At 37.3% G+C, this 15749-nt stretch overlaps 1 protein-coding gene across 1 annotated transcript in view; it reads right to left on the bottom strand.

Annotated features, from left to right (window-relative positions):
• Positions 1-15749, bottom strand: part of lama2 (laminin, alpha 2) — a 238298-nt gene that overhangs the window by 14576 nt on the left and 207973 nt on the right. Inside the window, 10 exon segments of the mRNA XM_073855781.1 lie at positions 1002-1178; positions 1259-1410; positions 4270-4476; positions 5061-5181; positions 5664-5802; positions 6432-6576; positions 8490-8652; positions 9655-9779; positions 13661-13821; positions 14112-14244. Of these exon segments, the coding sequence (XP_073711882.1) occupies positions 1002-1178; positions 1259-1410; positions 4270-4476; positions 5061-5181; positions 5664-5802; positions 6432-6576; positions 8490-8652; positions 9655-9779; positions 13661-13821; positions 14112-14244 (1523 nt within the window).

Genomic DNA, 15749 nt, shown 5'->3' with positions numbered 1-15749 from the left:
AATGTAAACAGGTTTGTAAAAACTTGAGGGTAAGTAAATAATGACAGAATTTTTATTTTTTGGTAAACTATCTCTTTAACTCTTTCCCCGCCTTTCAGGAGTTATATTGTCATGTAAGAGAAAACGCTTCCCTGCCAATGACCAGTTTTTACGGCAATCCATTTCCACTATTATACACTAGGTGGCACTCTTACCCAACTTATAAAACACTTAAGCATCCACTGATCCAAAAACAGTAAAAAATCTGTGTACTGTGTTTTGATCCTTTACAAAAATGCAATTATCTCAGCTTTTTGTTCAAATTTTGATATCTTTAAAGAAACCAACCCATATTTGAGAGGTGATAAAAGAACAATTGAAGATAGGATGGATTTTATATATATAAGAACATTTTCTGGATGGCATTAAACTTTTATAAAAATCATAAAAAATGCTGGCGGGGAAGAGTTAACAAGCGCAAGCGGGTAATGTCATGTAACATCAAGAACCTAATCATGTGTGATTTCTCTAAACTATTAAAGGGCACATTTCACCTTCATAAAGACTTTTTTAAGATGTAAAATAAATCTGTGGTGTCCCCTGAGTACGCATGTTAAGTTTTAGCTCAAAATACCATATAGATAATGCATTATAGCATGATAGTGTCCTTTAAAATGCAAATGAGTTGATCTCTGCCCTAAATGGCAGTGCCATGGTTGAATAGTGCAGATTAGGGGGCGGTATTATCCCCTTCTGACATCACAAGGAAGCCAAATTTCAATTACCCATTTTTTCACATACTTGCAGAGAATGGTTTACCAAAACTAAGTTACTGGGTTGATCTTTGTCACATTTTTTAGGTTATTAGAAGCACTAGGGACCCAATTATAGCACTTAAACATGGAAAAAGTCAGATTTTCATGATATGTCCCCTTTAGACAGTTCTCAATGAAGTTCTTTTTCAAACTATGAAGGATTTATATTTTTCAAGGCCGATGGTTGATTTTGTAGAGGTGACATACACAGTGTTGATCAGAAGGTTCCAGATGCAGCCCTCAAACGGCACATTGGACCTCTGTTGACCTGACCCCATGCCGACTGGGACACCACCGATGAAGAGGCGATGAATGTTTATTGGCTGACTGCTGAGCAACGTCTGGTGGATGAGGGGTTCTTCATCCACCTGGACAGAGAAAGACCTACACAAACACATATTATTTTTAATCCAATGGAATAAACTTGGACAAGAGAGAGAAAGAGAGGAGGGGGGTGGACTTACAATGCATGCGGTCTCTGGATCCGCAGTGAGTGTTCACGTCCATCATGCAGTATTCCTTTGTCTGCTTTTCTTATAGCCCTGCGTGGGTTCTTAAATCCTGTAAACACCAGAACCTCCAGAGCTCCTTTATTCAGGTGGACAGACAGGAAAGGCTACAAAAAAACAGAGATTCAACTATTACAGAAAAGATTTCGTTTTTATCCCTATTTACTCTGTCTGTTTTGATTTGAGATGGTATGCAACCACCTTCAAACCAGTCAGATTTTTTTTTTCTTGTGATACATTGTGTATATAGTTGGGCGCCATTTAATGTTTACGTTTTGCTTTATCCTTTTTTGCAAATCCTTAATGAACAGAAACAAACAAGCACTTTTGATAAAACAGCAAATTGTCATGTATTCAAATTGAAAATCCCAGCACAGTAATATATTCAGGGGAAGTGAGAACAGTAATCATGTGGACAGCTCTGAGCTCACACTCGAATCCTCTCCACACTGAATGGGAATTGAGGAGAGCGATGCAGGAGCAGGCTCCTATCTCCAAACCATCAGCATCACGCATGCAGCGTCGGTGACCCTGACCACAACGTAAACTGGAGAAATGAACGAGGAGCGGCGCTGAGAACTCTTGGCCTCCCAAAGCCGCGCTCTCGCAAAATGACATCCACTTAATTTACGAGCGATAATGATTTTCAAAAGGTGGCGGTCCAGGGGCCTTTCCCGGGAGGGTTATCGTAAATTGGACGCGATCCATCAAAACAGCGGCTTGTAAATCTATTTTTACACACGGAGTATCATGGGGAGGTTACGGAGGCGACTGCTTACTACAGTCACGCCACATAATTGATGTGCTGCCCCTGAGCTGAGCTAAAGAGAAATATGAAGAAGACATAACTGACAAAGATGTAGTAAGTCATATTTTAATTAAAATGATCACCGTGCCGCCGGCCTGCAGTCTACGCCCAGTAACAAAAAAAGATCAACTTTTGTTTGCAGAAGGGCAGAAGCAATTACAATCCTGCCTGTATAATAAATCTCTTTTATGAGCTATGAGACTCCTCTAACCTTGTGGATTCATTATGATTTTGTACTGAAGGCCACAGCTCCCTGGACTTCTACCATTACCCATAATCACCTTCACTTACATTGCAAAGCTTTTGTATGGCTGTGGCTGTATGGATAACAGGGGCTCACATAAAAACCAGCTGGTTGAAAGTTAAGCCTTTGCAAAACTCTGCCGAATACAATGACGTGCGGTGCATTTACTGCAGCATTGCGCATTAGATAAAAGCACAACATGTCATTTTCGCCACTAGATGTCACCATATAAAAACAAAGATGCAGCTTGATGATGCGTTAAAGGAGTAGTCCCAAATACTAGGATAAGTCAATGGGCACCATCTTTAAAGGATTAGTCCATTCTCTCACAAAGAAATCCAGACAACCCACTCACCACCATGTCTCCCAAAATCTTGATGTTTTTGTTTGTTCTGTCGAGAAGAAATTATGTTTTTTGAGGAAAACATTCCAGGATTTTTCTCATTTTAATGGACTTTAATGGACCCCAACACGTAACAGTTTTAATGCAGTTTAAAATTGCAGTTTCAACAGATTTTCAAAGGACTCCCAAACGAGGCATATGGGTCTTATCTAGCAAAACGATTGTCATTTTTCACAAGAAAAATATGCACTTTAAACCACAATTTCTTGTCTAGTTCCGGTCTTGTGATGCGCCAGCGTGACCTCACGCAATACGTCATCACGTCAAGAGGTCACGGATGACGTATGCGAAACTCCGCCCCAGTGTTTACAAGTGTGGAGAAAGATGACCGCTCCGACGTTGTTGTATGTCGAATGCTACTAATTAATGTCTTTGTGTAAGTTTATTGTTTAAAATGGTCCGCAAATGTGCGTTTCATATATGTAACACGTGAACTTTCCACGGCATTACGCAATTACATGAGGTCGAGCTGGCTCGTCACACAGCCGGAGGAAGACGAGAAGTTGCGGTTTAAAAGTGCTTTTGTTTTCTTGTGACAATCGTTTCGCTAGATAAGACCCTTATGCCTCGTTTGGGATTGTTTAGAGTCTTTTAAAACTGCATTAAAACTGTTAAGTATTGCTGTCCAGTAAAGTCCATTAAAATGAGAAAAATCCTGGAATGTTTTCCTCAAAAAACATAATGTCTTCTCGACTGAACAAAGAAAGACATCAACATTTTGGATGACATGGTGGTGAGGAAATTATCTGGACTAATCCTTTAAAGTGGACTACTCCTTTAAGAAGCGTTGAATGTTGGGAGTCTTCACCCCTTGTCGACAAGAATTGACCGGAAGGGACTCGTAATGCAATAAAGTTTTATAACCGTATTTGTTACAATGTAAGCCAGTAGAGACACTTGAAATAAAAACAATACAGTGACGTTACAAGAATACTTCTGCATGTAGTGCTGCTCAGATCGATCGGTGTATGACATCTCACAAGAGTAACACAAAAGTACTGCTTATAAATCCCTATGATGTCATAAACCACGAATAGTCATTTGGGTTCACTGGGATCTGGCAACCCTGCCTTAATTGCTTTGGGGCAGATCTTCCAAATATGGAAGGAGTGTCACATTTCCGTTTACGTGCTTGAGGTATTCGGACAATCACAACACACAGGATAGCTGGCCAATCGGAGTGCTTTGTCAGAACGTTGAGCGATGTACAAATTGACGTTTTTCAGTAAGGCAGGGCATAAAGGAACAACAATAATGTACGGTATGTGGATAATAATGCGTTTTTTAAACCATAAACCATGTTAACACATTGTATTACACCAAATACACCAAATATTGTGCTTTTTAGCAACACCATATAGGATCTTTAAAACTCATCACATGATGATAAAGAGTCTGGCTACAGTGTTGTGTTGTGTGTATCACATTGAAACTCAGTGTCTATCACACAGAACAAAATCAAATGTTTTTTTAAAAAACAGGTGTTTTACAGTATATGTATACACACACACCTCTCCTGTCTGTCTGCGGGACCTGCGTTGTGAAATGTGGGCAGGAGTCAGACTGTGTGTCATTGAGGTCACGCCTCCTCTGCCAAACAGAATGGTGCCGTTCTCCTTCTTTGTACTGAAAGAGAGCGTGATTTCTGAGCCCGCATCAAACGTCATGGGTTTCAGCTCCATGTATCCAGGCCTGGGGAAGCTCACTGTGTGAAGATTCTGAAAGCGAGAAACACAAATGCTTTCATTTACAGAAGAAACAACGTGAATTGTCGTAAAGACTAAACAATGAATTTGCAGACTGGTGACAGGCTATTTAAGTTTACTAAAGCATTCAATACTGGGTGTTTTAACCCTCTGGGGTTCTTATGTGATTTGGCATCCTTGAGCAGTTTTGACCTGCACTGAAATCGGTGCTTTTTTGTTGCTTAAAAACTATAGAAATTAAATTTTTATATATTTTAGAGTAGTCAATGTGCTGCTTGTATTGCAGTATAGATTTGCTGTCCTCCTAAAAGAACTTAACATACAGTCATTAATGGCAAAATAGGTGGCAACAAAAGTTAGTACACCCTACGTGATAATAGATGTAAAAACAATGCAAAGCCACATGTCGTATTCATCATCTTCATGTTACAAATTTGTGTGTCTTGTATAAGATCAGTTTAAATTTGTCGAGTACAAATCTCTCATACTGACCACTAGAAGTTATTAAGTGTGACATTAGCAGACCAACAGGCATCAAACATCTGAGCTTTTATTTTCCTTATGAAGCAGAAAGAATGAATCTTCTTTTGTCTTACCTCAATGGAGCATCCTTTAGTCAGTCCTGTGTAATCTGGGCTACTCAGCAGATTGTATGGGGTTCTGGAAACTTCGATGTCTTTCATACAGCCAGAAAATCCCTTCAAAACCACCTCTGACCTGAGATATGAAGAAGAGACACCTCTCAAACATTGCTCTGTTCATCTGAGACACCAAAACTTCAGCTTCTCAACCAGTACAGATCCAAGCACTTTCAACTGGTATATCTCCAACTCATACAGGAACATAGTGTTGTGATAAGACATTTCTTAAAAATTCTCTCTTTAATGACAGATGATACCAAACAGATTCCTCTGTAAAAGGATTTTTGCTTTAAAGAGTATTTTACTGGATACAGTATTTCATTATCCTGTAAATGTACAATGAATCATCACATCAACGCATTCTGTTTATTTGAAGAGTAAATGTGTGTGCCTCTGTAACTTTTACAGTAGGCAAGTGAGATCTGATCTGCATCACCATTTCTGTGTACATAGCAAAACTAACAAACAAATAAATTGCATTGCTTAAATTTTCTCAAAATCAAATCACATCCAGGCAGTTTAAATCAGAAGTGACAAATGTTGATTAAAGAAGAGTACCTGTACCGTCCAGATTTGGGTAAACCTCCAAAATATATCCTCTCATCTTCCTTCAGATTGAGTCCTGTGGCACCACCTGGAGATGTCATCACCAACTTCTCTTCTTCATTTGAATCAATGTTCACTATGATGATGGTTGCTATGGTAGAAGAGACAGCATGTTGACAGACGTCCATAGTGGTTCCCACACCTTAGTTAACTTTAAATTCAAGGACCTTTCAAGGACTATCCAGGTCCAACACCCTCAAATTCAAGGACTAAATGTGGGGACACATTTCAAGTGAGAGCATCGTGTTACCTTTTAAGATACTTTGTTACAGTTCCCTTTCGAGGGAACTTGCGCTGCATCACTGTGGTGACACTTTGGGGACACCTTCAGGGGTAAGTGTGTCTGAATGTGTATATCAAATTCAACCAATAGTGAGGCTTAATGACAAAGACAGGGTGACACGGGAGCCAGGAAATATATCGCTATCTTTTCCAAAGACAGTGTTACAGGGACACAGGAAGTATGGCAAGGGAGACGCGGCGTCTCGTTCCACTACGGATGGAATAATATGATTTTTTTTCCAGAAAACTTCTTGCATATAGATTTAAGCACTTTCAATGACCTGTATCTATGTATGCATATTTTCAAAAACTTCCCAGGGCCTTGAATTTTTTTACCCAAATTCACAAACTTTCAAGGATTTCAAGGACCCGTGGGAACCCTGTATATAAGCGGTTGATGGTTAAATGTTTATTTTGTGCCATGTTATACGTCTGTACCTTTCTGCCTCGTTCGGGACATGGTGAAAGATTTCCACTTTCCATCATTATGGCGTTTGTCACTGGTGATGGAGCCCATACCCGAACCCAGATCATAACTCACTTTCACCCGGCCCTCATTTAATTCCACGCTCATGAAGTCCTTCTGCTCACCGAGACAAACAAGATGAATAAAGATGAGTATATGCTACAGTATCTCATGTCTCTTAGCCACTGCACTAAAACAAAAATTTCAACTTTATCACATTCAGCTGGTAAAGATATATTTCTCGCATATGCTGTAGGGGTGACCCCGAATAGTCGAAGATTCGATGCATCGATAGGAGAAGCCTGATTCGACTACCAATCTCACAGTCGAATCGTCGCAGATGTGTTATGAAAAGAGGATCATTAAATTTTGGCTGTGTATGGGTGCACACTATCTGATTTCACAAATAACAGCTTTTTCCCAATATATTAATATACAGCATATCATTATAATGCTGCAAATAATATGTGAAGTAGCATCTTTCAATAAATATTTTTAAAATGCGTTAATAAATCCAGCAACCCCGGTGACAGGGCTACACGTCCATAAGAGGTTCTTATGTTAATAAACCATTGCCTCTTTATTTTTTACATTTAAAAGACAAAGCTGGCAATTCTGGCTATACTTTCGTTTTTTTATCATTTCTTTATTTAATTTTATTTATAAATAACTCTGGGTTATCTGATTTATCTATTTGGCTTGTGTTTTGTTTCAGTGGACTTCAGGCATTTTGCACATTTGTTCTGCACTTTGTTTCTTTTGACCTTATTTTATTTTTAAGAATTGTTTTTATTTATTATAAACGTAAATTCTGATCTAATTTAAGTCTGTACATTTTGGATTGCTTTTCGTTGTATCGATGTTGCGCTATTATGTGCTGGCCATGCTTGCGCATGCAATTTAGCCGAACGGGCTATGTCCTCTGCGTCTCATATTTAGGAGTTCATCAAACTAAACATTAAAAAACGGATGTTTTTTGACGGGTATAAGTTTTTAAAAGGTATTTAAAACATAGTGGTTATCTTGACAAAACTACAAAACAGGTAAGCCGTTTCTTTAAATTTCGGTGATGAAACGGAAAATATCTGCACCGAACTTATATTTATGCCTGACACGACTGTCTTTCTTGTGATTTATTATTATGGTCGGTGTTCACTTTCAAACAATAGCAAAGAGATTCCTGAAATAAATAATATAAGAATCATCAGGTGTTTCTGTATCTAAAGTGAATACAGAGATGATCAAAGTCAAAGCAAGCAAGCAGGTATTTCTGTGCTAAATAATAACGCGTAGTGTCTATAAAATTAATTACTTTCAGTGTTTTTCGTGTTATAAATTAATGTTTAATGAATTGTATATAAAGCTTAGTTTTTATCATTTGCAGTAACAATCACAAATTATTTGTCATTTCTCATTTGTCGTTTTTTGGGGTCATGACGGCTTTGACGGCGCTAAATCTGCAAATTAAATAAAAACACTGAATTAGCCGAGGTTTCCAAGGCAGGATCACCTTTGTTATATTTTTAGGTTTAATTATCAAAAAGTTTTTTTTGTGATGTTCTGTAGATCGTGGCTTTAGAATGTTATGAATAATTAAACAAATGTTGCCTTAAATTTTATCTCAAAAATATATATAAATGCATCGTCAGTTTTGTCGTTCATCACTTGAAAGACAGTTTTGGTCACTTTATCAGACAGTTGTTTATGTGTGCTGCTTGTGAAAGAAAATGAAAGTTACCAATTTGTACCTGGTCTGACCCCCTCCCAACCCATGCACACACACACATAGATGATTTAACTATCGGTCGACTATGAAAAGATTAGACAATTCTGATTCGAATATGTAAATCCTTAGTCGAGGACAGCCCTAATATGCTGTTAAACAAAAGAAGTGAATCAGTGGATCGACTTTTTGGTGTTTTTCTGTGGGGTGTCTGTAGAAACAGTGGTATGCAAGTCTGTCCTGCCTGAGACAGCAGGTGATAACAGCAGGTGATAACAGCATCCACCTTTGTGTGTGGGGATATTACCATGTCCTTAGTGGCAAAGTACATCATCACTGCGTCTGTGGAGAAGGTGCGGAACTTGAACATCACCGTGGAAACGTTGGGATTCCATCTGATGGGGCGACTGACAGCGGCGTATCCCTCACCATCAAACTGAACTGTACCTTCAGTGTCTGCAGGCTGAGGACTACACACACAAATACAGACATTTATGAATTAAGGCTCTACTAGGGGTTGCCACAAGAGGTCCCCTCATTTACATTTCTTTGAAAGGACCCTAATCACTTTTTACCGAAACCCAACGTGCATAAATCTTTTTTTTTTTTTTTAAGAAAGACCAGAGTCAAGACAAAGAAAATTAGACCCGAGTCCAACCCGACCCAGTATTATACAAAATAATGTTCTTTCTAGCAATGTCAAGGCGACTTTTTAAAACTGGATGTGACAACTTTTTTTACAATGGAAATCTATGGAGTTGCGTCGTCCATCTTTTTGCTGTCTATGGGATCAACATTTAGTAGTGAAATGATGGGTTGAGACCTATCGTTGATGTGCTGTTAATGCTAAATGTTTCTCATTTTGCCAGTTTTGATTGATAACTGTGTTGTTTGATAAGACTTTGATGAAAGGGTTAAAGCATTAAAGGAATAGTCTAGCCTTTTGCCATATTAAACTATGTTATTACCTCAACTTAGACGAATTAATACATTCCTATCTTTTTTCAATGCGTGCACTGTACAGCTCGTCGTGAATGTGTTAGCATTTAGCCAAGACCCATTAATTCCTATGGTACCAAACAGGAAAGCCACCAAACACTTCCGTGTTTTCCCTATTTAAAGACTGTTACATGAGGAGTTATACCAGTAAGTATGGTGCCACAAAATAAATACTTTTTTTTTGGTACCATAGGAATGAATCGGGCTAGACTAAATGCTAACACATTCACAACGCGCTGTACAGTGCACGCATTGAAAAAAGATAGGTATGTATTAATTCGTCTAGGTTGAGGTAATAACATAGTTTAATATGGCAAAAGGCTAGACTATTCCTTTAAACTTGATAAAAGAACAGTACTTTTACTAGTAACTGAAATCTGTTAATAGTTTTTACTACAATGAAGTGAACTGAACAGCCTGTTAAAATGAAACAATGCCATTATTGTGCGCTTTGAATTGTTGTATATACTTACCTGACTACACAACCAGCACAATCTCCATTTCTCTCTCTGTAGTTCCACAGACCAATAGGTTTACCATCCAGAGATGTTTCACCCATACATCCTGAGAATGTGATGGTTTTTACAGCATCTGCCTTCTGCAAACATCATCATGTACACCATCAGATTAGATTAGATGAGATTATTTCACATTAGAAAGGGAAAGGACAAACACTAAATTCTGGTTGGATGAGACAAAACCATTGTAAAATAGCCGATATATGAGAGTGGTGATCAGTGTCTATGGCTTCTGTTTATTTAAATATTAAACATTGGTATCACTGTAACCAGTGGCTTATTTAGCAAAATGGGGGCCCAAGGCGAAGGTATGTATGGGGCCCTCCTATGCGATCTATAAAAGTTTTTTAAAAGTTTTATAAAAAATTACTCCAAAATGAAGATGGAAAGCAGAGAACAGAAACCAAGAATAAGTCAATGGGGCCACAAACAGTTGATGAGGGAGAACAATTTAATTCTAATGCTGCACAAAAACTAGCAATGCATCAAAGCCAAAGTTGTTACTAATCTCTCACATGCTCAAGACTGTGATAAAAGGTAAAAAAAGTCCAGTCCACAATCAGTTTTTATATTGAAAATATATATTTTTTGTAATTGTATGTGTGTTTTCCCAAATCAGTTTTGAGTAAGTTTTTGAAAAAATCATTGGCAATTAAAGAGTAAAAATCCTGGATTTTTTTATTAAACATTTAGCAGTTTTAATCAGGACTGAGGTTGATTAACAGATTTACTTAGATTTTTTTTGACTGATTTTTACAGCAGTTTAATTTAGTGGATGTTTTCTTCACGAACATAACGAAAGGGTTGTGAATTTGCCCACAGTGTATTGTTGAGTTTTTGAAAAATTTTCAAAGCATTTTCCCAAAATATGTGTGAAAATAAGATTTGTCACCAAAAATCATTCCATTTGCTGAAACACAGAGAAAGTTGTTGCCAAATAAAGACTCAAAAGCACCCCATAGTGGACTGAAAACATCCCCAACATAACAAAAGTTTTTTTCTGTAGTAACGTTATTTACCACAAAATCATTTTTATCAGTGTAGGGCTAAGGCTATTACTAGCAGAACTAGGCAGTTGACTCACCAATGCCAAATGTTCACGTTTATATTTGTCTTGATTCGTCTCTGCTCGTGTACTTTCCCAGTCCTCCTGTCACTCTAAGTTTATCTTTCGCGCCACGCAGCACGCACTGTTACAAACTAGTCCATTTCATTGTGAAAGAAGGGGGTGTATGTGTGACAGATAACATGAACTTGACATTTTAACAACTATTTCAAAGTTTCAATGGATTTCTTAAGAATATTAATGCTTTTGAAGTGTTCATGATGATAAGGGTTTTATTTAATTATTAGGTTGGTTGGAGGCCCCCCTCATATGAACACTGCTAGGGTGCCCCAAGCAGCCGCCTACCTATGCCTATATGTTAAAACCGCCTTTGACTGTAACTTTATTTAAACAGTGATCAGCCAGTATAGGCCATGAGACATGGGCATAGAATACGTTTTAAAATCGCTACCATTATTCCTGTCCAGGTTTTTATTTGTTATTTGGATTTGAGTGAAATAACAATAACCCAATCACAAGTGAGCGTTATGAAGTGATCATCTTTCGTGCATGCGCCTCTGGTTTAGCTTCCAAGTTTAAAAGACAGGAGTGGGAACAGCGCAGACCTGTCGCTAAAAGACATTTCACATGCTTTTAGGCATTGCCAATTTTAATATTTAAGCATAGGAAAACACACAACAGGTTTACTCCCACATACATATTTACATAAAACTACCTAAAAATGCCATGATTTCCCTTATAAACACACTCGGTTAAGACAAGTGTAAGCAATTTTGGTCCGTTCATTATGCTGTTTGTTAATCTACTTTGTTAAATTTAATTTAATTAATAATTTTTTTTTTATATTTGTTTATATGTAATATTAATCAAACAGACAAAGAAAAAAAATCATTCATTGGAATAGACTTATTTTATTGAACTATTGTAATAATATTAAGGATCACTATATAGTTAATTTCAACCAGTATCACGAAATTACGTACCTATAGTCACATACATTTTTTTATTCTTTTCCGTGACATGTATGTATCACGTATTTCTGTTTACGTGTCATTGTCATGTATTGGTTACTTAACTGTTTTGTCCTATTTTCTTACAATTGTCGCTTCGGTTTAGGGTTAGATTTACATAAAATTACATCCTTACACAACTGTAACCCTAACGGCAGGCGACAATGAAAATATAAAAAATAAATCAGAAAAATAGTATAAACCAATACTTAAAGTGACATCCTAACACAAACACCAAATCTAACCCTAAACCGAAACAACAATGGTTTGAAAATAGGAAAAAGCAGTTGAGTAACCAATACTTGACAATGACACATAAACAGAAGTGCGTGATACGGTCTTGGAAAAACGCGGAAAAACGTGACAGTGTCGTGGAAAACATGACAGTGTCACTGAAAAGAATCAAAACTTTACGTGACTATAGGTACTTAATTTTGTGATACAGGGTTGTTAATTTATACATAATAAGACTACAGAGAATTCATTTAATTATTTTATTAATTCTCTGTGGTTGAAAACTGCAACCTCTCTAATATCAAAAATTTGTTCAATATCTTAATATATTCTGTCCACCTCTTTCTACCGGTAAAAAGATATTTGCACCTTCCAATTGACCTTCCTTGCACTAAACTCTTTCGCCAACATTGACGAGTAGTTCCGGCTTTCCGCAATACCGCCATTTATAAAAATAAACGTATAAAACGTATAAAACCCGGAAGCATATCCTTGTAGGTTTTGAGGATCGCTCTGAATCTGATCTCTATCAAAAATCCTTCACAAAAACGTTTTCTTTCAGCTTTTTGCTCAACATTTGTTGTTTTTGAAGAAACCTAACCATATCTAATAGGTGATAAAAGAGAACAAATGAAGGTAGGATGACAGTTTCTTTTGTTTAAAAGCAGAGGGTCTGTTCTTTTATTTGATATACTGTATGTTTATATATTTAAAGAAGAACATTTTCTGGAAGGCATTAAACTTTCGTTAAAATCATGAAAAATGCTGGCGCTGCTGCTGGGTGGCAACTTAAACAAAAAACGCTGGCGGAGAAAGAGTTAAAGGACTTTGGTTTAACGGATTCTGCCAACCATGCGTTATGTATTTTTTAGGTTAATATTATTAAATAACAAATTTTTGATTGAGGTATTTTTGGCGTTTAGCTCCTTATATAGGGTATATTGCTTAATATGCATGCTATTTATACACACTTTAACATATAATTTTTTTAACTGACACCCCTGCCCCCCACCCTTAAGATGCTGGCTACGCCCCTGCGGTGAGTACAGTGATTTTACCATAGTCAGGTACTTTAGAACAGTGGTTCTCAAACGTACGGTGAATTCCTTTGCGGCCCCTCCAAAGTAAATTTATGACAAAAAACTGATCTAAAATTTAACAAATTTAATTAAACAAAACATATTACGTTATACAAAGTAGTGCTGTTGGTTAGTAGCCTTATTTTATTAGGTTTAATTACACATAATTCATGATAAATGAATGTCTTTTATAAAATGTCATAAAACTGGGGCCCCCTGGCACCATCTCGCTGGCCCCCAGTTTGAGAACCACTGATTTAGAAGACAGCAGAGAGCCTTGAGCTTCTTACAGCTTATTACATTACATTAAAAACACATTATATTCAATTAGTATTTTTTGTCTTGTTTTCTAGCAAAAATAACCCAAATATCCCTAAGATATTAATATTTCATTACAGGAAAAAAGTTTATCTTCTTACCCCACTGGTAAATAATTTTCTTGATTTAAACAACATTTAGTGAGGCTATCTTTCAAACAAACTTAAACTAGTTTTAATATATTACACAAGTTGATATTTTTCTGGACAAATAAGCTTAATAAAGAAAGAGATTCTTTTGAAAAAGTCGCTGACCTTCACAGAGCCCAGCATGCCACCAACAAACAGATACGCGTTCTGATCCACATCCAGTATAGTGTAAGACTCAGGTGATTTTGAGCTGACGCGAGCGGTCACAACGCCCGTGTTCGGTCCTTCCAGCGCTCGGACTAAAATAGTGCCGTTCAGCCGGTTACTGAAACCCAACAAACATGTCAAAATGCCATGTTCAGTCAATGAATAGGTTTTTGTTAAGAAATGTGCACATTTATTATCTCATATGTGATGTTTATCATGCAACAAATCATTCTGTTTTTAAACTTCAGAGATTTGGCAAGAAATAAATGAACTAACTCACTGTTATAAACACTTCCTACAGTGCTGTACTAAATAACAGTGTGGCTGACTATCAAAGTCATTACAGGCCTGAATGCATTGATATTCAACATATCAATCAACATTGTAGCATATGTGAAGCCTGAGTTACGTGAGGCTTCGATTCGATGCCAGTTTCCGTCATTGATGATGAGATGAGGATATTCTACACGGCCGACGCCAGATCCGACATCCCACAAGAAGTTCACTTTTCCTTTTCTCATCTCAATAGCCAGGAAATCCACCTACATATGACACATACACATCAGCATGTCCTCCAACAATATCACAATTATAAAAAATTATCAGATAACAAACATGAAACACATGAACACAAGCATGTGTGTGAGAAAGTTATTACAAACTGTTTATTATTTCTTTCTCTTAGCCACAGGCATCAGTTGTTTATTAAACACTTTGGAAAGAATCAGTATCAAGTAAATTCTGGGTAATAAAAGCGCTCATAAACCCCATTCACACAGTACTTTGGTCCCAGAAAATGTACGTAAAATTGTCAGACAGGCTTCTGTGTTAACACAAATGTTCTGGGATCGCTCCCATAAAAAACATTGGCAAAACATTCACGGAAAGCATTCTGTGTGAACATGAGGCAGACACAATGCCGCAAGGGACGTCCCGTAGTGAGGACGCGTGTGTCATCGTAACAAAAAGTTATGGTTCAGCTCTTTGACACAGAGATTTAAATGCAGTTCAAAGTTCACGACGAGAAATGTTGGCAAACCAGACTGAAGCAGAGATCAGGGAGCTCGTCATTATCAGCGCTGAATTAAAATAAGTTTTCGTCGACCAGATCACAAGTGTACGAGAAAGACACGTTTGCACCTGGTCTTTTAATCTGTCTCTTTTGTATACTTTCGACCGCTTTTGTCCTCATTACTTTGAGGGGATGGTCTGTAGTGCCTGTGGGCGAGTCTATCTGCTTTCATTTAAACGAGAGCTGGAGAAATGACAAGTTTAAATTGATGCAAACTAATATTATGACAGTGTCCGTTGTGTTTTGTAAATGCATATGTAAGGGCTTTCTGTGATATTTCAGCGCAATTGATGAAAAAAGCTCACGCAACTTTCACACGCTCGCAAAATGAAACTAATAAAAGATGCGCAGCCACATTAGTTTTATCAATGAAAACCTAAAGATAGCGCCGTACACTGTGTGTTCGCGCTTAGAAGTCAGAAACAATGTAAAACATTGTGCTCGGTACGTCACATCACATTAGATCAATGGGCAGAGAGTAGGCGGTCTTTTGTGGCTGTTCAAACACATTTGATCACATGCGCGTCTACACCACAAAAGCATTCCGGTCGACTGCATTTAGCATTACATATATATATATATATATATTTTTTTTTTTTTTTTTTTGAATACAGCGTAGGTTAGGTCTATATACAAAGAGTGGTAGAGCTAGAAATAAATGGGGTTGCCAGGGAGTGACCAAGGCTACTTTACGAGATCCTTAGTCCATGAAAGAAAACGTTGTGCAAAAAGCATCAAAAATTGCATATTACTTCATCTTACCCCACATTAGATAAATATTCCTATAGGCTACTGCACTGGCAGCATGGATTACTGGCATGTTAACATAATGTAAGGCTGAATTTTAAACTTTATTATTTCTCCTATCTGATTTACTGTCTGTTAATGAAACAAAAGATCTCATGTTAACTGCAGTAACTTTTGTAAAATCTATGTCCATGACAGACCTTAAACTTAACACTTTTGGCAAAAAAG

This window comes from Misgurnus anguillicaudatus, chromosome 18, assembly GCF_027580225.2.
Source record: "Misgurnus anguillicaudatus chromosome 18, ASM2758022v2, whole genome shotgun sequence".
NCBI lineage: Eukaryota > Metazoa > Chordata > Actinopteri > Cypriniformes > Cobitidae > Misgurnus > Misgurnus anguillicaudatus.
The sequence above is the reverse complement of the archived record's forward strand: the minus strand, read 5'-3'. Positions and strand labels throughout refer to the sequence as shown.